General features: G+C 44.5%; 1 protein-coding gene across 24 annotated transcripts in view; it reads right to left on the bottom strand.

Moving 5' to 3' along the window:
* Pkp4 (plakophilin 4) overlaps positions 1-25,276 on the bottom strand; it is a 207,451-nt gene that overhangs the window by 10,268 nt on the left and 171,907 nt on the right. For all 24 annotated transcript variants that reach the window (XM_021155577.2, XM_021155580.2, XM_029474661.1 and 21 more), the window contains 7 exons: positions 22,639-22,852; positions 10,367-10,550; positions 7,563-7,680; positions 6,288-6,479; positions 5,945-6,118; positions 2,949-3,099; positions 262-457 (listed from right to left, as the gene is read on the bottom strand). In XM_021155577.2, the coding sequence (XP_021011236.1) occupies positions 262-457; positions 2,949-3,099; positions 5,945-6,118; positions 6,288-6,479; positions 7,563-7,680; positions 10,367-10,550; positions 22,639-22,852 (1,229 nt within the window). The remainder of the gene's footprint in view (positions 1-261; positions 458-2,948; positions 3,100-5,944; positions 6,119-6,287; positions 6,480-7,562; positions 7,681-10,366; positions 10,551-22,638; positions 22,853-25,276) is intronic.

The raw sequence follows: 25,276 nt of genomic DNA, 5'->3' as shown, positions 1-25,276 counted from the left end.
TTTCACAGGTGCCACAATTGTGGGAAATAAACTTCTATTGTTCACAAGCTCCCTAGCCCACAGCATTTTGTTACAGTAACCTCAGAAGATAGAGTGAAGGAGTGAGGTACACTATAATAAAGGAAATGCCCGCATATGACAAAAAGCAGCCTGCACCATTACAAGTCTTAGCTAGTGTAGACAACATGTGAGAAACAGAAATAAATCCCCACTTCATGCATGGCTCCTTCTCTCACCCAGGACCCAGGACCTCACACTTGCCTGTCTCCTCTGCCTTTGGTTATGTTCACCAGCTTCTCTATACCTCCCGAGTCGGCCAGAGCTTTGGCATTCTCCATGTTTTTGCTGGTGACCTCGTGCAGAGCACAGCAGATGGCTGCCACAGTCTCATCCGACAGGATGCTGGGGCCGTTGCCACCTGGAAGCCTGTTCACCAGGTCTCGCATGGCGTATTTACCTGCCGGGTGTACACGACTAGGGTCAGCGTTTCACAGGCATCAGCTTTTTATCACTATTGTTGAAAATCCTTATAATAGGAAGGCTTTTACAAAACAAAACTTCATGACTCCTTTATAAAACACTACTGTCACTTGCTGAAAGAAATATAAATCAGTGTATAGAAGTGCTCAGAGGAGTGGACTGGCTGCGGTCCGTACTCTCCGGTCATGGCTGTAATGAAGGCTTAGGGCAGAAATGCTCTTCTTAATTCCAGTGTTTCAAAATGCAATTTCCACTCAAAGCTTTTCAAAAAACTTATCTTTGAATCTGGACTAACCAAGGTTGTCAAAAATACTTTTCATTAAGTCTTTCTGGGTCTAGTCTGTCGAGTCACCTAAGAACAGTCCCCTACTTGAACAAAGCTGAAGGTTCTGTTGGCTGATCTGTTATCAGCAGTTAACTACAGTTTCCTTAAAAGATACAAGGGAAAAAATCTTCTACTGAAACTGGAGGTATATTATCTCCTCGAGGAGGCTCAGCAAGGGAAGCAATTCTTTATAAACACCCAACTTCCCCTACTCCTCTCCAAACAGGTTATCTCGAGCTTTTTCAATTCCAATTACCAACTGACAATGTGGGATAAATGTACTACAAACAACAGAAATTAAGGCCAAAGTAAATATTTTCTTAGGCCGCGCTAACCAGGGTTCCCATCAGAGCAGGGTCTATGTGCAGCGGTGGCTGTGTCTTTATCACAGGCAAAGCTTGGGTAGAGCAGAGGTGGCTGGGAGAGCGGAACAGCGGTGATGCTGGACGCCTACTGGATAAATGTAGCTCCTGAGTTCGGGGACAATCAGCTCTGGTGACTCTGATCACTCATAGACGGCCAGAATGTGCGATGATATGCGACTAGTTAGGTCTTTTTTTTCTTTTTTGGAGTAGAAACACTCTGAGTATATATCTTTTCATAAGAAACTCTGAGTATGGATATAACTTCCAAGTCTTAATAGGACTGCTCTGAAGGAAGTATGGGACCTGGGCAGGGGCCACAGAGAGGCTCAGTGAGACTCCCTTTCTTGGGGGATGATCTGTCCCAAAAGAAAGGAAGCATTCATCTGGACAATAATAATTGAAAGTGGCATTTCTGCCAACCAAGGTGCGACAGCCTTGTCTTTGCCACATTACTCCATTTAATGTTTAGTTTCTCCTTTAGTGGTGGGACTTGGCTTGATCTGAGGGTCTTGTGAGTGCTACATAAGCAGTCCACCATGATGCTAACCTATCCTGTAGCTCTCCTTTTATCTGGAGATGGGTCTCACTCCTGCGGATTGACTTGAACCTGCTCTGTAGGCCAGGCTGGCTTTGAATTCGTCTGCTTCAGCCTCCTCAGTAGTTGTGATTACTGGCTTGCTCCACCAGGCCAGGATCATGGCTAGTCTTAAAGCTAAATAATACTCATTCTCTCTAATGTTTTTCTCTTACCCCTCCCTCTTTCTATTATTTTATTATGTTTTAATATAACTGTATTATGTATGTGTCTATGTATAATTGTATTTTAATATAAGTTGGGTCCAAACTCACACAAATCCATAAAATAACATGCATCCCCACATCATCAGCCATGGGGCTGGCATGGAGTGTTAACAGATGTATGGTATTTCCTCATTTCTAATTTCCTCTAACAGTGACCCTGTTACCAACTTCCTTTCAGAACCTGGAGGGAGCTCCGATTTCCACCCAGAAGCAGTAGGCAATAGAGGCCACTCTGGGTCATGAGCTCAGTGAGCAGCAGGTTCAGGATAGAGGGTCCAGCCCCCAGAGTGCCTTTCCTCTTCTGTTACCATCAAAGTGGGATAGGGCTGCCTGGAGAGCAGCAAGCCACATGGCGTGCGAAGCATGGGCAGGCTCATTCTTGGCTCTTTGCCTGTGCTGATGTACGGACTGTGACACAGGAGCAAAGGCCTAACACATAGTGTACAGGCGGCCTAGTCCTTACCTCCTCCCCAACCTGACCTGGTCTAGGGATGGAAATAGATGACAGTGGTTTGTCCCTGGGGTGAGCACTCACACAGACCTGAGAGGGAAAGCTACCCAGGGCTCAGATGGCTTCTTTTTGTGACTTAAAAGAGGATAGTATTGGTGGATGAGCAGATATGAGCACAAATACTGGAAAAGGAAACCAAAGTATTTTCTTGTTCTTGCTGCTCAGGATGTAACTTCTCTGAGGGACTAGAGACACCAAACTCATCATCTAGTGGCGCTGTTACATACACCTGACCTCACTGGAGATGCCTGGCTTCTCTGGAAGTTTACCTTCACAGGTCCATGTCTAATGAATGAGCCTGCCTCTTGTTGAAGATGACTAGTTGAAAAGCTGGGAATCCAAATATGCAAAGAAATGGGGAGCAGGCTCAGCTCTAGACACTTTGAAAGGGCATACATTAACAAATCAAGAGTTCTGCAACTGCCACAGTTGCTTCTCTGGCAGCACTGCTGTCACCAGTACGCACCTATGAGCTCCTTGTTGCGAACGTCCAGCGCCATGTTCCTCAAGGCAGTGGCCACAGAAGAGACAACTCTGTCATTATCCATCCTTAGAAGCTCGACAAGGATAGGAAGCCCTTTTTCCTTCCGGACAGCTGCCCGGATGTATGCTGCAAACTGGTGAGAAAATGGGGCCTTAGTGAATAAGACGTAGCATTTCACTCTCATGCGCTGCTGCAATCTACAGAGATAAACTAATAAATTAAATGTTTTCTGTCCAGTGGGGACTAAATCAGTGGTGCCACCGTTTGGGAGATAGACAGGCTGGGATGGCTGATTTAAAAAGAAATCCCTCAAAGCCTGAGGACCTAAAAACCACCATCTGTCAGGTTTCTGTGCAGGACACAGAGGGAGTGATTACTCTTCCTCTCAGATATATAAACGTGATTAAGGAAGGCGCTTTCCCAGTTGGTCCCACACTGGTCCAGAGGCTAGGAGGATGACAGAGACAGACTCTCACATAAATTAGAGGGGAGCCTGGCTCTCCTGGGTTACTTATTTTTTAGCACACACAGCAACAATATTGAGAGTTTGGTAACCTGACCCCCCCCCCAAAAAAAAAAAAAAAAAAAAACTGCTGAAAAATTTCCTTTACTTGGAAGAAAGGGATTTCTCCACAGACACAGGCATGATAACTCATACCCAGAGCAAAGCATGCTTGGATGCAAGATGCATCCTCAGTCAACATTAGCTGGCTACACGCTGTGCACCACGAGAACCGGAACGCAGGACTGAGTTATTACTGAAGAAACAACAACAAGGTAATGTTACAGAATAAAGCAGGAAGATTCAAAGAAGTTGCCCAAGTAACATCTGATATCTTCCTACTGTGGACAAAGCGTGAGGACAGGGACCTGTTAGCTCTCTGAGACTGCTGTTAATGTTAAAATATGTGACTGACTGCCCAGCTTCTTGAATTCTAACAGATTATGTTAATAATATACATGAAAGGAAAAAAATGCCTTTTAAAGATACAATTAACATTCACTGCATGAAGTGATCGATTTTAACTTCCAAATCAAATGAAATCCACAGGGAGGAGATACAGTGCAAGGCTCACTACTGCAGAAAGCACTGGGGTAGTGCGCAGCTTCCTGAAGCTGCAGGATGCATGGCTTCCTAGTTCCCTAGACTGCCAGGCCAGCCCAGCAAGCCTTTCCCACAGCTGCCCCTCTATTGTGTGTGTGTACACACACACATGAAATATACTTCTTATGTGTATGATTATATATATTTATATAAATTTATAATATATAATATATATATATAAATAGAATCACACATAAAAGAAATATGTCTCTTAGTTTTTAGTTATATGTATCTGTGTATGCACATGTGAGCACCCAGAGTGGCCAGAGGGCGTCAGAGTCCCTAGAGCTAGAGTTAAAGGCAGCTGAGGGCTGTCTGGTGTGGTGCAGGAAACCAGACTCCTGTCCTCCTCAAGGACTAAGCGCTAAGCCATCTCTTCAGCCTCAAGGGTCTGAGAATCTGAGTTACTATTGCTGATACTAAGAATACTTAACTACAATGTTTGTATTTTACATAAGCATCCTGATCCCGGGATTTAAATTCTACAAAATTCAATCACGTGTGTCTTAATTATTACACTTTTAACCATCAGGTGATTCTTTGGCTACGAAACAAATACTTATAAGCCAGGAGCTGTCTTCAGTCCTTGTCGCTGGTGATTTTGCTCAGTGCTGTCAATCACCTGGGCACATTATTCATTTCCCCCACAGATGAAGTTGCTGAGGTCAGGGCTCCTCCACGTTGGCTCACAGGAGCTGGGATTCTTGTGAATTTAGTCAGCCCTAGCACTAAGCTGTTAGCACTTCAGACACAGTAAATAAATAACCACATTGCTTAGGTAACACCAGGCCACAAGAATTTGTACAGATTCTCTGTAAGTCACCTGAATGAAATGTGCACACCCGTGTCTCCTAACAGAGCTCAGTCATGGAGAATCCAGTCCCAAAGAGCTTTATTTTGGGTGGAGTGGGATGAGGAGCCAAAACAAGAGTTACCCATTTGTCAGAAAGTTTCTGGTGACTGAAACTGTATCACACAAGGACTGTCTGGGAAAAGTGAAAGATGGCGTCTAAAGTTTTAAGAAACTTTGCTTCCGATTGTGGTAATGACAGGAAACCATTTTCATGTTCCCAAGGTTGCACACGTATAAAAAGACAAACTTCCTACTCTTGAAGGAGCCTGAGGAAAGTAGGGTATTCCCACGAGCACTGCCAGACCCCAGCTTTCAGAACCAGGTCCCCATCTTCTTTCATTATGATGTGGCACTGGCTCCTTTTGGGAAGCCCAGCCTCTAGTTTTTCTTATCCTCATCCCTTGTAAAGCCACAGAAGTGACCCAACAGTGTTCCCACTGGCTTGTCTTTGTTATTTAGCTGCCAAAAACCTCAGTGTCCCCTTGTCTGTGGGTCAGGCCTCATTCCTGAAGCTCAGCGTCCAGTGTTGGATGTGATGGCCAGCTCCAAGGCAGCCAGCCGCTCTGTCTGGTCCTGTCTGCTTTGCCTCAGAGCAGCCTGCTGAACCCAGTGTCCTTTCCTCCCAGAAGACCTGTTCCCTCCTGTCCGTCCGTTTTTTTGCCCATCAGCTCCTCCTCTCCACCCCAGCCTTAGACCCTGGTGGCTGAGCTCAGTTCATCCTGCAGGGGGCCTTCAACTCCCTTCCCCCTTTTCCCTGCCAGCCCACCCTAGAAGTCGGTTTCCAGGATCACACAGCACCGACCCAGTGGATACTATAATATTTGCGCATCCACCTCAGATTCTCAGGGAAGGAACTTCGTCATATTCATTTTAGGGTGCTCAGAGTGGCATCTTGTCTCCTCCCCAGACCGCGTAACTCCCTTTTATGGACAAACTCTATAAACAAGTGTGTTCCTTTCCCACTGTGGCTGACCCGACCACAAAGACAGACAGAAATGTGTACAGGAGGAAACATCTCACCTTCCAGTTGCCAGCAGAGAGGTTCTGCAGGGATCCGGCAGAGCCTTCCAAGGTGGCTGGGTTGGAACTTTCTGCTAACAGAGTCAGGTACGGCTTTACCACTGACGGATGCCACAGCATCTCGACTCCCTTGGGGGACTTGGACAGTCCAGGGATAGGCCCGACTCCATCCCACTGAAAGACAGACGGCACAGGCTGAGGGGAAAGGAAACGGGTAAGCCCTCTCGCTGCTACGCATGCATTTTGCTAGACTGGGTTTTAGCTAAATAGCAATAATCTTTTCTGTCAATTACAGCTTCTCACTCTCCAACAAGTAAAACGGTAGAGAAAAGGAAATGCTAACTTGGTCCTCTTGTGGAGTTCTCTTTTTCTTTTTCTTCTTCTTCCCCCAGCAGCTTGGTTCCGAGTCTTTGCTGGGAGACTCTTTTCCTAGTAAGTCATCTAGTTCATTCAGTCCGAGCAGCCGGGCCTGAGGGACTTCCAGCTCCAGCCGGTATGACAGGTTCCTCAGGGTACACACACAGTTCTCCACTGTCTGAAACCCAACACAGTGTGTAATTAAAAACATCACATGAGACGACTTGGCACTGCACACACCAACAGGAAATAAATGGAGAACGTGAAGGAAATATTGCTGACTTAGAATGTGATGTCTAAGGGGAGAAGAACTGCTCTCCAGTCTTGAGGGCCAGGGTGCAGCTGTGAAGTATGGACTGGCTTTACACTAAGATCCACCAGGCCTGTTCAGTGCCACAGGGCACTGGAGATGCTGAGGCCTCCCTTGACTCCCCATCCCCCACCCCAGTACTTCCTTCTCCCTTCCCGGAAGCAGCCCTATCGCCAGGTCTAACCTCTGCTGCCCCTCTATTTCCTGTCTCCCATCTCTGAGGAATGCTCTAATTTTTCTGTTGACATTTTGTCTTTTGCATCTGTTTTTCTGTACTTTAAATCTTTAATTGGGGCGGGGGGTGGGGAGGGGGCACAAAACTGTCATTCCAACTCCGATGTCTAAAGTCACTGTTAGAGTTGCCCCACCTGCCAAGTCCTCCTTCCCAATTTGCTTGTTTCTCTCAATGTCATCTGCAGGCCTTCTTATTTAATGAGCTCAACTAAAAACTTGGCTGTTTCTTTGGAGACACCCCCCATCCCCAGCCGGTGAGACTTGTTATTTTTTTTTCCTCTCAGACTCATTATTGTGACCCAAGATCTACCAATGGCTTCTCCTAGCCCAGCCCAGCCCAGCCCAACACCACAGGGGCACACACCTTGGGACTCCTGATACTCTAGCTTGGACTTCCTGTCTTCCCAGCCCCTGGGGCAGAATTCGCTAGAATGTCACAAGAGGAAACAGGAGGGCGCAGAGAAACTGGGGTGGGGCTGGGATGGGGCAGTGGCTAAGAATAGGAAGAGAGCACAGGGCTGTCACCTGGAAACCACACAAATCCGGGACCAATGTGAGGTCCTTCACTCATGGTTCCAGGTCTTTTGCATTGCCACATCACCCCCAACTTGTGCTGTTGAGAGAGCCTCATTCTGTTTTGCGGTGAGCAGCCCCAGGCTGCAGAATTTCAGACACCAGATGGCATGTGAGTGGGTGGGCAGCTGGGAGGGTACTGACCTTGCTGTCGTAATCAGAAGTGTTCACACACGTGTGGATCACATACAACAGCGAGTCCACCAGCCCCTCGCAGGAGCGCATTTGTTTTCGTGCTTCCTCCCCGGCAGAGCTGAGGTTCCTGGATGGACAGAAATATGTGGGAGCTGCGGAGCCGAACAACTTACCCTACAGCCATGAAGTCTGACTTTAATGATCCCTGAGAATGGGAGCAGAGAGCAGCCATTGAAAGGTGGCTTGAGATAGACCACCAATTGCCACTCTACCCTTTGTTCACTGAGCTAGCCCATTCCTTTAACGTGACTAGTCACTCTCTCTCCTGAAGCTCAACCTTCAGTTGAGTAGCTTCTGTGGTGGTTCAGATATGGGCTGTTATGTAATTCTTGGACGCCAGCTTGACTACATCTGGAATTACTAAAAGCCAAATTGCTGGGCACACCTGTGAGGGATTTTGTCTTGATTTAATCATTTGAAGTGGGAAGATCCACTTTTAATCTGGATCTTTGAGGTGGGAAGACTCGCCTCTAATCCAGGCCACACCTGCAGGCAGCCTGTATAACGGACACGGAGGAAGGAGGCTCTCTGTCTCTGCCCGCTTGCTCTCACGCTTGCCAGCAACCCTTTGGGATTCTAGCTACACTAAAGATCATCTGAGGCACCCAGCCTCATGAACTGGATTCTATAAGTTCTATAAATTATAGTAAATTCTAATAAATCCCACATATACATGAGTATGTATTTATATATAATACTATATTATAGATCCCATAAATATATTATAGATTACACTCACACACACAGACACACACACACCCCACACTTTATTCTGTAAGTTCTGTTCCTCTAGGAGAACTCTAACACATAGTCTTTAAATGATCACCACAGATTCACCAATAACTCTTACGTCACTATTATCTTCTCTGGTGCCTACTGCCATCTTCCTGTTCCCTATTTGTATCTTCCTCACAGCTGGAGCCCAGCTCACCTTATTCCACTCTGGTTTTACAAAAGTGACATTTACCAAGGATTACAGCAGGGTTGTACCCTGGTCTGGTACTCGCTGCCTAACTGGGTAGCTGAGGAGGAGGAGGAGGAGGAGGCTCACACTTCCCTGGCTCCAGGCTGGAGGGTGGGACGCTGCTTCCCACTGAGCACTGGCCACATGAGCAGACCCACTCAGCTCTGGTCACCTGAGTGGAAGGACCTGCTGCTTTCTTGGCTCTTCACTCCCACCCATTCCCAGACAAGGGCCTTGAGTCACAGTGCAGAGGGCTTGGGAGCTGTAGCCCAGGCTATCTCCCTGTGGCCCAAGCTCTCTGCCCCAGAGGTGTTCAGATGCCTTGTTTTTGTTTTCCCGTTCAGGACTAGGACTCGAACTCAAGGCCCTGTGCATGACAGCATTGTCACATCTGTTCTGCAGACAAAGCCACTAAAGCTCATGGTTGAACTGGGGAGCAGGGGCCTTGCCGGTCACCCTGTCATACTGCCAAAGCTCCTGCTTCATATGCCTTGAGCAAGAGGCTGGGGACAGGGTCAGATGTGAGTGGGTGTGTAAAAGTTACTTCTATTCTTCTGAAGTAATTGTCTCCGAGGCTTACTGCCTCAGCCTGCTAACCTGGGCCCACTCCTGGAAGCTTCTAGCCTCTGTACAGTCTAATCTAGGCCTGGAAATGTTCGCAGTCTCTGAGACTTACTGCTGAATAGGCTCACCCTTTCTTGTTCTTTCTGATCTCTGACTGGTTGGTTCAACTCAGCCATTCTGGTTCAAAACTGCTTTCCATGCTAACTGATTCAATCTGGTTTCTCTCTTTGCCTCTCCTGAATTGCTTTGCTTGACCCGCAAGCTAACTCTAACAATTTGTTCTAATCTGGCTGTGGTCTTTACCTGTGCCTAGCTTGTTCTCTCTTCTACCTGTCTCTGTAAAGTTCTCCGAATAAAACTGCCTCCTCTCCTCTTTTTCTCTCTCTGTGTTCTCTTAAATAGCTTCTCTTTCTTCTTCATGTGAGAAGTTGGGCGTATCTTATTCTGTCAAATCTTTCTCTGATTTGTCACTTTGTCTGCCACTCAATTAGACATCACTTTCAATCATGGGTGCTTCCTTCAGCAAACTAACTTTACCTTCATTGTTTGGGTCTAAGGTGTGTGCTAAGGGCTGAGCCATACCCACTGCAACTAGAATTTTTTTTTTTTTCCTCCAGGAGATAATACACACAGTGTGATCAAATATCCTATAACTCTGGTAAGCAAATAAGGAATTGTTCCACAAACGTATAAGGAGAACCACAGATTTTCTATGTTAAAGGCAATGACTAAGGGAGCAGCATTGGGTTGACTTATTTATAGACCTCAAAAGCAACAGCTATTGAAATCACAGGACCCTTCACATCCTGAACTTCAATGACCATAACCAGAGTTGAAACAAAAACAAGGCTACATTAAACCTGCAGTAAGTATGTGATAATCAGAAAAACAAACAAACAAATAAACAAACAAAATACTACTACAGGAGAAACTGTTGGAACTGCCATAGTGCCCTCAGCCAACTGGGCCTTTCTGAATAATTTACAACAGTTACATACAAACATGCAAGACAGTTGCCTTGGGGCCACCAGTCTGTGCTCACAGTGTCTCCTCACACAGTAACAAAGTCTATAACCCTAAGCTATGAAGGAGAGCTTTTGAAGCTATGAAGGAGAGCTAGCATCCCACCTTTGGGGGGATGCTAGCCAGACAGCTCCTTCCACACTCCATTTACTCATGATACACATTCTTTAATCACGTAATTAACTGGGAAGGAAGCACTTACCTCAGGCAACCTGTTGTGTTCCGAAGAACCAGTGAGGTCTGAAATTTAATTTTATGATCATCATCAAAGGAAGAGTTATTCCAACCAGAATGTGGAACTATCACAGTGTTGGTTAAGGTTTGGAGAGCGTCTCGAATGATTGTCATCTTTACAGCATCACATGAAGATAGATTCCAAAGAACCCCTGAAAGAGAAAGTTCAAGCAAGATTTATCAGAGATAAATCTGCATCTAAAGACAGGAACCAACACATGAGCGCTAACTTACAGCAACCCGATCTGCCTTTAGAATGTATGAGTTAGACAAAATTTCCCGAGTGTTGTATAGTGTATTTTCCTATAGTCACCAACAGCATGGGGGGTGCTATATTTGCTAAACTTTCCTTATTTAAAGTTTACACATTTTATCTTTCCTTTGACGAGCTTTATTGCTATGTGTTTGGAGACTGTAAGTAAGTGACTGCTGTTCTCTTTAGATACAGGAGAAAGGGATAAATGACATGTGTTAACTTATTGCCATAACTCTGTGATTTATACAGAAATGGGTTCACGTCCGAGATGCCATCTACTCCAGTGGTGCTTTCACATCAACTCGCTTTTTGAAGCAGGAGGAAGGAGGTGGAGTGGGGGGCATGGCTGCCTTTCTTTGCCTCCCAGTCTCTCGGAGCCCCACACTCCTGTTGTGTTTGTGATAAGGTGCCTCAGCAAGTCATCAGCACTGGACACGTGTGGCCCGTGGAGAGAAGGGGCTGGCAGAGTCTGCCTTTGCCCATGGGAGTGTGGTGGGTCTCTGAATATAAGTGCTGTGACCAAGAAAAGCACTGGGCCAGTCAAGACTGAACACTGCTGCTCCAGATGCTGTGACCCAGGGAGCCAGGCTGGAGCATGAGTGAGTAGCCCTTCTCTGACTGCAAAGCATATGTGGGAAGTAGAGAGCTCTGTGTCTGTGGGAGGAGAGGAGAAAGCAATGGACAGCCAAACTGTTTAAAAAAACAGAAGACCCTGACTCTATGCCCAAGGGCTGCCTTCCCTGGCCATCCTGAGACTAGAAATGTGTTTAGTAATGGAGACTGAGGCTGTGTACTGTCCCCACCCTGTGCTCTGCTAGGTCTTTGCCTGTTCTCCTCTCTCACTTGGCCTTGATTTCTAGACCTCATTAATTTGGTTTCTCAGCCTCCTTCCCCAAGGACTTTCATCTTTGGTCTTTCCCACCCACTACAAGCACAGTCTCTAAGGACTTTATTATTTGTGGTGCCTATCTATTTGGACCTAGGCTAGTTGTCCTTTAAGGAGGGTGGATATGGTATAAAGGGGGGATCTAGATAATTCAGAATCTGGGAGGTAAAGGCTTTGTTTCTGCAAGCTGATTCTTCTCACTATGACCTCTGTTTACATAGACACAAGGTCCCACTGAGAACTTTGCACGTATGTGCACAGGTGCTTAGGAGTAGGACTTAACTCTACCATCAGACTTTCTTGTTTATGGAGTGTTTTCAGGCAATGGTTGGGTACCAGTTTGCTGGTTGGGTTTGGCCAGATTTCCTTAGGGGCAGTTAGGAAAGAACTGAACATGTTATCTTTGCTCCATAATGGCCATCACTGCCTGTTTCTGTTTCCCATGCAAAAGACATTAGCTGAACATTTCTTAGGCAGAAACACTGGAAGACAATGATAGACAAGAAAAGAGAGCTAACTCTTGGTTGGTCTGTCCTGACCAAGGAACAAGAGAAAGGAGGAAGTCAGGGGAGTGGGTTGAGGCATAGCAGGCTTCTGCTAATGAAGTCATCACATGCAGCCTATCGTGTCAGTATGACTACCCAGGAGCAGGAGCCAGCCGGTGGCAGCATATAGCTAGCTCACCGGTCATTGGTGGGGAAAACATTATTACCTGAAAGCACCCCTGCTGACAATTTGGAGGTGTGTGATTCCTAACATGGCTGCTGCAATTCTCTTTCTGCCAAAGCCTTTCATGTTCACTTCACAAAACAGAACTCTTGGGGACAGCTTCATTTTCCAATAAGCTACTTTCTTCATCAAGGAATAAATGCAGTGCAGACAAGTAAAATGCAAGGCAAGGTTTATGCAAAGCAACACCCACCACATCAGAGGCTGTAAGTATAATGAACCAGAAGGACAGTTGCCCTCATTATACATAGGTGGGGTGGGGGATTTGTTCAGGACAGGCAGATAGATGCTCAGGCTCCTTGGGATAAATGGCTTGTGTAGTATCTGCATATAACCTATGCTCACTGTCTACTGTCACCTCTGTATGTATTAGCATACATACCTAATGCAATGTAAATACTATGAGAATATTTGTCATACTGTGATTTGTATTTGAATTTCTCTGCTGAATTGGTGTCCCTTGAAGACGGTTCCTGTTTGCAGGTGACACTGTGGATCCATCTTAAGGACAGGAAGCTAGCTCTTTATCTCCACAAGACACTAAGCAGCCTGCTCCGGAAACTTCCGTAGAAACCACAACCAAAGAAAGAGGGTTCAGGAGGAGAAATTATCTGATCCCAGCTCCCTTGTTTTTGTTGTTTCTGTCTTCATTCCTGGCTACCCCTCAGCTGTACTCCTGGCAACAGCCTATTTTTCATACTTGAAAAGTCTCCTGATTTTTTTTTAAAAATGAACTAGAATTTTCCTTCTTCTCTCTAGGGATTCTGAGTAGCAGGTAGACTGGCATGTCGTTCTACTGTTCATCAGCAATCAGCTTGGGACTGGACACCAGATAAGTGCCCTCAAATCAACACGAGCAAAGACATCATCATCAGCATCTGATTTACGGTGGCTTTGTTCCCCCGGGGCCTAGAGCCAAGATGCCCCAACTCAATTAACTTTCCCACTTGATTACTTTATACGTGCACAGAGATGGATTTCCTTAAAAGCAGATGAACGTTTATACTTCTAAACTGAATTTGAATTTCATTAGGCATGTGTGGGCAGCTATCTAACTATCCGTTCCTTTTCACGTTTTGTTACACATGTGCAGGATTGTCAGTACTGGCATATACTTGCTGATAGATCCATTTTATCTCCCGTGTTTGTTTATAAATCTCCCCTTTGTTTTTTGCCTACCAGCTTAGAGAACAGACTGTGACTTTTCTTGAAGCAACATTCAAGTGCGCCTCTAAGGCCCACAAATGCAGAGAAAGGGCCAAACAGTGCTGCAGAGCTTCGGCAGAATCTGCTGTTGTATATATGCTGGCTGCCCTTCACACTAGTACTGCCATCTGGCTCTAATGCTCAGAATCAGAAGGAAGGGCTCTGCCACGAATGCCCACCCCTCAGACTGCAAGGCCGACAGGATGGGCTGTGGAAATAAGAAACGTCAACTTGTTTCAAGACGTGCAGCCCTCCAGTAGATGAGCTAATTATGCTATCTTTGGATCAAATGGTCAACTGGAGTGACTTATTGGTCATAAAATCAGTCTACCAGTGAGACTGAGTCTTTCATTTCTACAACCAGAGTAGAAGACACAGCAGCTCCCAGATGTATCAAGACTTACCAGAATGCCAAGAGCTGTGAGCCTGGTGTTCTCAGTCAGCAAGGGGAGCCTCCAGCTATAACATCTGGATATAAAATTCCCTTCAAAATTATGAAATGGCATGTTCCATTACACCCTTGTCTCCCCCCTCCCCCACCAAAAATTAAAAGTAAGTTATAATTTAGTTTAGGAGGCTGGAGGTTTTATTTATTTTGAAGCAATTGGCTCTCTGTTTTAAGGCCTGAGATTTTACATATACAAGTGAATTGAGAAGGTATTAGGGATTTCTGTGTGGATTCTAGAAAATGCTGCTGCTTCTCTATCTCAGAAAAAGTACAGATAATCATGAGTAAGCAATAAGCAAAAGGAAATGCCGCCACGGGAGATGAAAGTTTGTTTTCTTCACAAAGAATGAACAAAGTAATTAAAATACCATTCCACATAAATCCTGCACTGCAGACTGCTGAAAGCGCTCGTGTTTAAAGCCCGCTGTATAACTAATCTAATGCCCAATTGATAGTTTTGTATTCACACTGGAAGCTGATTTTGCTGATTAATTAAAGTAATAACAACTACTTGAAAGTACATATTTAAAAGGACATTAAAAACCAAATAACATTTAAAAAGTTCTTTCATTGGCAGTGGGAATACTTAACAGCCGACAAACGTGTTTCTCTCTCAGACAGAAAGGGCCATTTTAAGCCATTTAATGTTTATATTGTATTCAGTTTATGCTCTTTCCAAATTATCAAAAATCAAGCCCGTGCACACACTGCCAGAGGAATACGCCTAAGGAGACCCAGTGGCTGCTATAAACCACCATTCCTTCCCGTGAGCCAGCACCATCCCAGTGTGTCTTGTTCATTTCCGCAGTGCTGGAAACTGAACTGACAGTGTCCAGCTAGGCCAGCGCTCTGGTCTGAGCCATGTTCCCAGCCAGTTCCTTTCTGATGTCCTTGGTCAGCTCCTTTCTCAGGATGCCTACAAGGTAAAGAGAACCACCCCAGCCTCTGGGGTATGAGGAACATCAGAGGAACAGAGGATGACAGGTAACTTATCTTTCTGTCCTGGGGCTGAGAAGATCCTGAGCCAGCGGATGTGCCTTGCTAGTTTTAATAGGACTGATGTCCACAGGTTCAAAGGGAGCGACACTATTAGAAGGTGTGGACTTGTTGGAAGTGTTTCACTGTGGATGACTGCTGAGGTTTCAAATGCTTGAGCCAGGCTCCATGTCTCTCTCTCCTTGCTGCCTGTCAATCTGTCAGCTGCCTGTCCAGCATCTTGTCTGCCTGCTTGCTGCCATGCTTCTCACCACACTGACAATGGATTAAACCTCTGAACTGTAAGCCAGCACCAATTAAATGCTTTCCATTATAAAATTTGCTGTCATGGTGTCTCTTCATAGCAATATGGACCCTAAGATAGTGGCGATGCTTCTGCTGCCTAGCCTAGGCCCTGCTCTCATTCTGACAACACTGTGTCCATGGACTTAGGAGAACATGGCGCTGTCACACACACCCATCCTGAAAGCATTGCTGAAAAACACTGGAAACCATATAGTACAAACACCATGGGGTGTACCGCATTGTGTATACCCACACGGTGCTGATACCTGGCTAGGAAGGTGGGTGGGTGTGTGGTCTCTAATCCAGGACCACAGCCTGCTCTGAGAATGTCCTCACTATTATTCTCCAGCCAGCTTTCAGCTGAGATACTCAGAACCTGCAACAGCCTCGTCTGCCTCTCTTCTGCGGCTGTCCCTGAAGGTCTTCCCTTTGCTCCATGGCTCTGACTTTTGGGAAAACAGTATTAACAAGATGCTATGGGGACTACACTTTGCCACAGTATGGCCACCTGCTACTGCCTGCCAGTCTTAAATCTACATACCATAAAACCTTCGACTTTTTAAACTTATACCATCTCCTCTCAACCACTATATAGGCTGAGTAATATAAAAGCCCCAATTCTGAGATATTTTGGTAAAGTGCAAATATTTTTAAAAATCTAGGAAATTCTTTAATTTGAAACACTCAGGATCTCTAGAATTCCAGGAAAGGGATATTCAACTTATATAGATCTGTGCTGTCTAGTACTATAGCTATCAGCTACACGAGGCTAACTAAGTAAACACTCCAGGTGTTTATACAATTCAGTCCTGACTGAATTGTATAAAACACACAACTAGATTATAAAGACTTGGTATAGCTCATAATTGATTAAAAATGATCATATTCTAACTACTGGATTAAATAAAGTACATTATTAAAGTTAATTCCACTGTCTTTGGTTTTGTCCTTTCTTAAGACGAGCATTGGAAGACTTAGATGTATGCAGTTCCCATGACATTTCTGTGTTGAGTGCTGGTAGGCTCCAGGGTGAGCTGTATGCTCTCAGGAGGCCTTATGACAAACATGAACACAGCTTGAACACGGCATTTGCTGGCACACCACACTCCACCCCCCCACAAATCCACAAAGCACGGTAAGGTACCATTTGTCACCAGGGAAGCAAGTATTCTATAGAGGTGAAATGCCCAGAGCCTTGGGCCTGTAAGGAAGGAAAGCTGTCCGTTTGAGGCCAAATCCCAATATCACATGATACTGCGTTGTCCTTCCTGGACAGTTTTAAATTATGGCCACTTCTGTGTAGTAGGGCTGAAGGCTACTGCACTGAGTTGTAGTATGAAAGGTAGAGGTCAGAAGAAAAGGGGGTGGGGCACCCTTAGGAAGTCTATGAATGGGGAAGAGCAAGAGAGGATGGGTTGAGGCCTGGGCTAGTCTGCAAGGTGGGCAAGCCAGACAAGGTGGGAGGGCTGAAATGCTGACACAGAGCTTCCTTCAGTGATGGTGAGCCGGGTACCACATAGACTGTCAGGGGACAGTGGTTTCAGGGTGCGGTGGGGAGAGAGATAAAGAACCATCTGTGAGAACTTGGGGCTTGAAGCAGCTGCCGGTGGTGTTAAAGATGAGCCAATGGTTCGTGCATGTGTGAAAATAGGGTGCTGTTGACAGAATGAGATAGTTGGAGGGGTAACGAGGAGAGGACACTGCCATCCAAATGCCTGCCATTTGCAGCTTCCTATCAGAGCCATGGTGCCATCAGCAAATTATAAAAATGAAATGGAATTGGAATAATGGGAAGGCAATTATTATGAGTGGGACAAGAGAACTGTCTTCAATTACAGAAAAAAATGCCTTTCTGTGGATAAATTCTGAGGAAAAAAATATGGTGGCATACAATAATTCTCAGGGTTCTGAGGGGTTAACATCCATGGGGAGGGCCCAGTGGCCTCTAGAGCAGGACACATAGAGCTGCTCTTGGCCTGAAGGCATGGGTCATGGCGTCTTCCTGACAGGCCTCCTGAGTGGGAGTCCTTCTCTTGGCTCAGCTGGCTTTGCCTAGCTCTGCCTGGCTCACCTCAGAGCTCCCTGGAATTCCCTGTACATTTAGATGCAGAGTTGGTCAGGTGTGGGAGAGCTCCCTCAGGTGTGGAGCAAGGGTGCTGGGTGTGAGGGAACAAAGGTTCCTAGAGGGAGCTGTGGAGAATGGAGGTGAGCAGCAGCAGCTGCCCTGGGAGGGCCAGGCACAAACACTCAATCTAAAGGGGCTTGCTTCTGCTACTCAGAGTTCCTCCCACATGAAGGTCATGAGAGGGCTAGGACTTTAGTGTCAGGTAAACATGAGCACTGACCTGTGTTTCTGAGATTTTCTAATCACAAAGGTCAGTCATACACCCTGATCTAACTACACCTAGGGGTCTCTTTGTAGGATCGCATTTGTACCTCAGTGTCTTCTCTACTGAGGTAATTTTGCCACTTGGTGGGTGCTGTGAGGTGATTAACGACACCACATGGTTGTGTAGTTCAGTGTTCCCTGTAATGGTATTTCTTCAGGAAATAAGCTTACAATTTGGGGATGCTGACAGCTGCCCACGAGGGACATAAAGCCGGCTCCTTCTGTCGGAAGCAGGTACAATGGAACAGGTGAGGTACATGAGGGAAATGGGGGGAGTTAGCAGAAGAGTGCAGTGGCTCACACCTCCAACCCTTATTTTGCTGGTGACACAGATTCTGACAAAGAGTATCATAAGAGCAAAGAGAGTTAGTTATCCAAAGAGCCACTTAAGGAAGTGGTCCTCAACTTTCCTAATGCGGTGACCCTTTAATACAGTTCCTTATGTTGTGGTGACACTCAACTACAATCTATTTACATTGGTACTTCATAACTGTAATTTTGCTACTGTTATAAATGGTAATATAAATATCTGGTTTGTAGCATATCTGGTATGTGACCCCTGTGAAAGGGTCATTTGACCTCCAAAGGGGTCGTGGCCTGCAGGCTGAAAACCACTGCCTTAAGATGTCTACTCTCCCCTGACTTGTGTGTCCAAGGACACTTTCTCATCGGTACCTTCACTAGATCATCAGCAGAAGCTTCGAGACAAGTGAGCAACGCTGTAAGCAGGGGCTGAGACGGGAACACGGTGGATTTGGGGTCTCCCCGTGTGTGACCACCTTCCTCATATATGTAGGCTGTCAAGGCTACTGAGGGAGTGCAAATTCTCCTCTGAGCAATGCTAGCTGACCATGTTTTCTAAGTTGACTTTAGTTTCCCCCTTGGCTGCCTCGTTCAGGCATAAGAGCCTATTATTCCATGCACAAGGGTGCATTAGACTTAGACTGTGACTCCTGACAGACTCAGAAGACTAAAGTCACACTGCAGTGAGCTGAACCTTTAGGATTATGCCAGGTCACTAGCTTGACATGCGTGTACTGGAGTTCTGGAGAGCTCCTTATAATACGGGGTAAAATTCAAGTAATTAGGATCCTGAGATTTCCTTCTGTTGCTGCCTCCATAGAGGGGAAGTATCTGAAAACAGGCATTCATTCGCATGCCTGAGTTGCTTCTGTTTAGCATCTCAGTAGCTTGTGCTGGGGGGAGGGGAGACTTCAGCCTGTGTCAGGACTTCCCTGCGCCTGAGTTTCTCACCTGTGATGCAGGGTGCTCAGGCAGGTGTGTTGCTGGAGAACAGCTATTTCTTCAGGGAGTTTTCAAGTTCTAAGTTCTTTATGCACCAAGAGCTGCCCATCTATAATGAACTATTTTGGGATAGTACCAATTATACTTATTATTATTTTTTTGTCATTTTCTCATTACAAATTTTTATGGCTTGAAATGAGACAGAGAAAGAGGGAGGGTGGCTGGAGACTGGTGATGAATGATTTTATTATTATTGCTATAAGTAGAGCAGGTGGTAAGGATTCTCACTAATTATGGCTGGGAGGTGGGAAGGGCTGTTGCTGAATTTCTGAAAATAACATGCACAGCTTCTAATAGCTCAAGTGGTCCAGAAAAGCAGGAAGTAACGGATGCCTCCTGTCTAGATCAGGTAACAAATGGCTGTATAGAAGGCATATTATTGAGGTCAAAGAAACAAGAACAGAAGTTTTCATCCTGCAATCATATGGCTCTTTATATATGAATGACCAACTCTTGTGCGGACTTACTGTTTGCTAAACCTTTGCGTGGGTCACCTGGTTTTCCTTAGTTGGTATCTTTTAAAAAAAATTAACCATAACCTAATAAGAAATATGGAGCTGGCGACAATGGAGGGACGATGTGGCTCATGTTCTGCATGGAGCCTGCAATGGATGATTTGAATGTCAAATTTCAGAACCGTCAGTGTGGAAATGCTCTATTAGCTATTTGGATGAATAATCACGTGCTAACTTGCAAAGAGTGCATACAGGAGCGAGATGAACTCAGCCTATTAGTACTGAAGAACAAAAGCTATCCTCTGGTATTTAACACTTGTGTCCTGGGGAGAGATAACAGTGGGAGAGCTTTGGGATACCTAGTTCATTACAAGGTAGGTCTCCAGTTCCTACAGTTTAATATAGGGTGTTCTCAGAATGTCCAGTAAGTTTAAATTCATATTTCCTAGCTCAGAAATACAATTTAATAATCTCGAACAAATGATTTGATCCTAGTATTTTTAGTGACAAGATGCTTCCTTGGGATCACAGCTGTGGCCCAGAAGACACCAAATGCACAGACCACCAGAGGGACGAGGGACTCTGTGCTGTTTTGTGTTTAAGCACAGGAACAGCAAACTGCCCGTTGGGGACTGGAGATTAACTAAAGCACCCATGCACACAGCAGTAGGTACATGAAAAGCACAGAATATTTCACTGTGGAAAAATGTTCAACACAACGAAAGAAACACAAGAATCATGCTATGTGTCAGAGAACTCTTTTAATTAGCAAAGACAACCGTACTGTCTTGGGGGAATAATCTTGGCAAAAAGTTTTCCTTTTTTTCCTTGAAAGTGCAAATGTGGCCAAAAAATACAAGGCCCCGGGCAGTTATTACATTTAAAGCAAATGCAAAACATCTTTTTCAGAATAGTTAGAATCTCTTCACTTGTACAGTAAAAACTGCCAAATGGAAACAAAGAGGACAAAGGGGAAAGAAAGACTTTGTATTTAATAACTAGGTTGAATTACTTAATATTATGAACAGAAGACCTACTTTCTAGTGAATAGTAATTTCTTCAACACTAGCAGTTTGAATTCAAGTTTGTTGGCCTTAAACATTTTGACTCTACATTGATTTTATTATCACCAACAAACTCCTAGTCCACACCTACAAAGGCCAAATATCAAGCCCAGAGTCATTGTCTCTGTGGATGGCACTGGTTCAGAACGGAAAGTCAGACAGATAAGGCTCTATTTCAGTGAGGGTTTCTCTGAGGGAGGGAGGGGAGTTCAGAGTAAAGGTTTCTGGTAAGAGGGGTCCTGGAGGTTGGTCGTAGGGCAGAATTGGTTGTTAGGGTTGTTCTTAGGCAAAGCAAGCTCCCCAATGTTTGTGTTCCTTGCTTCCTCACTCACAACAAATGCATTAACTTTAACACTCAAGCTTGTGCTAAGAAGTTACACACGTCTGCTGTTCTGACCAATGCAGATACACAGTTGTCAGTACAAAGACTCATGGCTGATCAGACAAGATGAAGTTTGAGACCCATTTCAGACCCTTTGTGAGCGTACAGTTCAAACGACTTGTAAGTGTCTGCTCTGGAGGAGGGCTAATGGAAGGACTTAAGTATCTCCTGATGCTCTCTGGCTCAAAGACAGCAGGGCTCTCTTTTGCTTACATGTTTCTTCTAAATGACCATCAGGTAAGTCCGATTCAACTGAATGTTGCAACTGAGAAATGGAAACAACTAACTTTATTTTCTCCCTAGGTCATGGGCTTTATCATATGTGTATACGTATGATACCCATATACAAACACAAGCAAGCAATTTTTCTAGATGCACAGTGTGACTTGGTAGTTTCATATTAACCAATGTTTACACAGCAATCAAGCTGAAAGCAATACCCTTTGGGAACTGGAACTGTTTCTTACATCCTCTGCATGTGAGATCTGAGGAATACATTTTCATATCGATCATTCATCATTTCCTTTGATCATTTAGATTGATCATCCCCTTTCCAAAATTTTGAAAGGAACCATTCCGTTTCAAATGACTCCTGCCAACAATACGTGGTTGTAAGATGATTCTAGATTTTCTCTACCATATACATATGTTTGAAAAAAAAAGTTTCTTAAAAGTCAAAAAAGCTTTAGGCAGAAAGCTTTGGAAGAAATACCAGAAGGTGTTTATAGTTTTGTATTGGAAGACTGTTTCTGAACTACATTACCTGTGGCCTCCCTTCCCCCAGCCTGGAACCTGCTTGCTCAAGGGTGGAGCTACCGGCTCATTTGTCCTGCCACGCCTACTGCTGGAACCTGCCTTTGCTGCCTGGGGGCACACACGTGTTCGTCCTGCTACTGGACCCTGAGTTACTTGGCGGGANATTGGGTTCCCTCCCCCTTCCTTTATAACTGAGTGTCTGGAATTAGTAAAATTGAGCTTTGATCAGGATTTGTCTTAGCTCCATTCTTTCTTCCGCCCCGTCTAGATTCCTCTCTTTTCAGCGAACTGCCATTCTCAGTTGAACCGTTAGTGTTGTGGACTGCGGGCAGGCCGCAACAATTACCCATGTCCCTCTTCAAGGCCAGGGTCCACATCTTAGGAAACCCTTCCCTACACAAAAGGAAGTGTGCGGCACATAGGGGTGATGATCCAGGTGAGCATTGGGCCAACATGCTCCCCAAGCACAAGGACATGAGCCCTTCTCACGTGCAGACTTGTCTACTTCAAACTAACCTGACCTACCTTTAAAAAAATCAGGGAAAGGAAATCATGGGACTCTGTGTACTTTCCTTCCTGTTTAATATTAGATTTTATAAATTCTTTGAGGTCTACTCAGGAAAGACAATATAAGAATTTCACGTATAGATTTTGAAATGTAAATAAAGAAAATATCTAATAAAAAAATTAAAAAAAAAAAAGAATTTCATGCAAGAAAAAACTTAGCATTAAAAGTCCACAAAGGCCTTATTTCTTCTGTGAGAACTTAATGAGGAAAAAAGAGAAAAGAAAACACACATGAGGGATGTCAGGACCACCGTGAAACATGGGCCAGTTAAGCAAGGGAACCGAGTGTGAGTGCCTAAGTCCAGATCCGCACATCAGCTGACATGTTAGACACTGCAAATGCCTTCTGGGAGCATGGCCTCCCCAGCTGTGAGCAACAGCTGGCCCAACCCACCTGCCCAGTGCTTCATCTATCACTTACAGCTCTGCTTCCAAGGCCTTCTCAATGCCACCCTGCAAGGGCACAGTTTAGACTGTTCTGGCCTTGCCTTAGACAGGATCATGCTCTCTACCCACCTGTAACAAGCTCCCTTACTTCTGCATCAATGGATTTTCTTAACAGTCGCAGCAAGGCAGGGATTCCACCAACGTTCTTCATTGCTATTTTATTTTCATCTGTCGACTTGCCAAACACAAGGTTTCGAAGGGCGCCACAAGCATTCTTCTGAACTTCCAACACCCTGTGGTCCAACAGGTCGACCAGATGCTTGATTCCCCCTAGCCTGTACACCTGGAATGAAAGTTAGGTACCAGGCCTGAGTGATATGTGACAGACTGACGGCTGCACGGTGTGCTACGGTGAGATCGTGGGATACACCCGCTGGAAATTCTAAGGATAGTCTCTAAGAGAGCAGAGCGCTCCTTTCCTGTGCACAGGGCTGAAAAGGAATAGGGAGATCTGGGGGACTGGTACCTGCACACATTCCAGGCACTGGCATGTACATGGGGCCTGACACTTTTCCTGTAGGAAGGTGTGTAGTGAATTCATGCGGCCCACAGACGCTCAGAGGCCACACAGCAAGGATCTCTAGACCCAGTTCTCCAGGCTACCCGCGTCACAGCCTCTCTTCCATCTGTGACTTCTTCAGTATTTACTTGCGGGCTGCTAGGCTTTCTTTACACCCACCTTCAGGTCTGTAGCTGTTACGTTGTTTTACATGTTGAGCAGATAATAAATGTTACTGTGGGAGGATAAGGCCTGAAATATTAAAAGAATCTGCATGCTACTGAACACTGGCCAGTAACTAGTAACCCACCATTCCCATAAACACTTGTCTTGACCAGAACCTTGTAAGATACACGAACTCCCTAGTACGGTAAATGCAGTAATCTTTTATCTAATAGAGTCTTTGAAAATATTTCTAAAGCTCAGATTAAATTGAGTTTTGCTTCATGGTTTATAAATATGCTAACTAAGTGGATGAGCTTTGACAAGGCTGAAAGCACTCCAGACAGTACGTTCTGCTAGGTTTTCCTGTGAGGCAATAAAATGTAGTAATGAAGTAAAAGAGAATCTGAAATTAATACCACTTCAAAAGGAAATGTTATTTTTTAGATATTTTTCATTGTGCTAAGGATTGAACCTAGGGCCTTGCAAGCGCTTACTGTACCACTGACAATATCCTCAACTCCTAGTCATTTAGTAATTATTTTTATTTTTTTTCTTTGATTTTTTTTTAACAAAATAAAGAACTTTATGAATATCACAAATAATACTGAAAGAGCAAACACATTGGAATAAATGCATGCTTGTAATCAAGTAATTATTATGACATCACAAACAAGTACTGTCTTATATGGAGCAAGGTTCTCTCTTCAGTTTCTTTTTGGAGGCACTTAAGAGTTTTCCTCTTACCACTTCTTTCATTGTGTCCCATAAGTTTTGGTATGATGTGTTTTCATTTTCATTAAATTCTAAAAAGCCTTTAATTTCTTTATTTCTTCCTTGACCAAGTTATCATGAAATAGAGTGTTCAGTTTCCATGTATATGTGTGTTTTCCATTGTTTCTGTTGGTATTTAAGAGCAGCCTTAGTCCGTGGTAATCTGATAGGATACGTGGGATTATTTCAATATTCTTGTATCTGTTGAGGCCTGTTTTGTGATCAATTATATGGCAAATTTTGGAGAAGGTACCGTGAGGTGCTGAGAAGAAGGTATATTCTGTTGCTTTAGGATGCAATGTTCTACAAACATCTGTTAGATCCATTTGGTTTATAACTTCTGTTAGTTTCACTGTGACTCTTAAGTTTCTGTTTCCATGATCTGTCCATTGCTGAGAGTAGGGTGTTGAACTCTCCCACTATTATTCTATGGAGTATGATGTGTGCTTTGAGCTTTAGTAAAGTTTCTTTTATGAATGTGGGTGCCCTTGCATTTGGAGCATAGGTGATCAGAACTGAGTGTTCATCTTGATAGATTTTTCCTTTGACCAGTATGATGTATCCTTTCTTATCTTTTTTGATAACTTCTGGTTGAAAGGTGATTTTATTCGATATTAGTATGGTTACTACAGCTTGTTTCTTGGGACCATTTGCTTGGAAAATTGTTTTCCAACATTTTACTCTGAGGTAGCATCTGTCTTTGTCACTGAGGTTTGTTTCCTGTATGCAGCAAAATGCTGGGTCCTGCTTACGTATCCAGTCTGTTAGTCTATGTATTTTACTGGAGAATTGAATCCATTGACGTTAAGAGATATAAAGGGAAAGTGATTGTTACTTCCTGTTACTTTTGTTGTTAGAGGTGGAATTATGTTTGTGTGGCTATCTTCTTTTGGGTTTGTTGAACGATTACTTTCTTGCTTTCTCTAGGGTGTAGTTTCCTTCCTTGTGTTGGTGTTTTCCATCTATTATCCTTTGTAGGGTTGGATTTTTGGAAAGATATTGTGTAAATTTGGTTTTTTCATGAAATATCTTGGTTTCTCCGTCTATGGTAATTGAGAGTTTTGCTGGGTATAGTAGCCTAGGCTGGCATTTATTTCTTTTAGGGTCAGTATGAGATCTGGCCAGGATCTTCTTTCTATTCTAGCTTCTATAGTCTTTGGTGAGAAGTCTGGTGTGATTCTGAAAGGTCTCCCTTTATATGTTACTTGACCTTTTTCCCTTATTGCTTTTAATATTCTTTCTTTGCTTTATGCATTTGGTGTTTTGATTATT

This window comes from Mus caroli, chromosome 2, assembly GCF_900094665.2.
Source record: "Mus caroli chromosome 2, CAROLI_EIJ_v1.1, whole genome shotgun sequence".
In the NCBI taxonomy this organism is placed as follows: Eukaryota; Metazoa; Chordata; class Mammalia; order Rodentia; family Muridae; genus Mus; species Mus caroli.
Note: the sequence above shows the minus strand (reverse complement) of the source record. Positions and strands in the feature narration are given on the sequence as shown.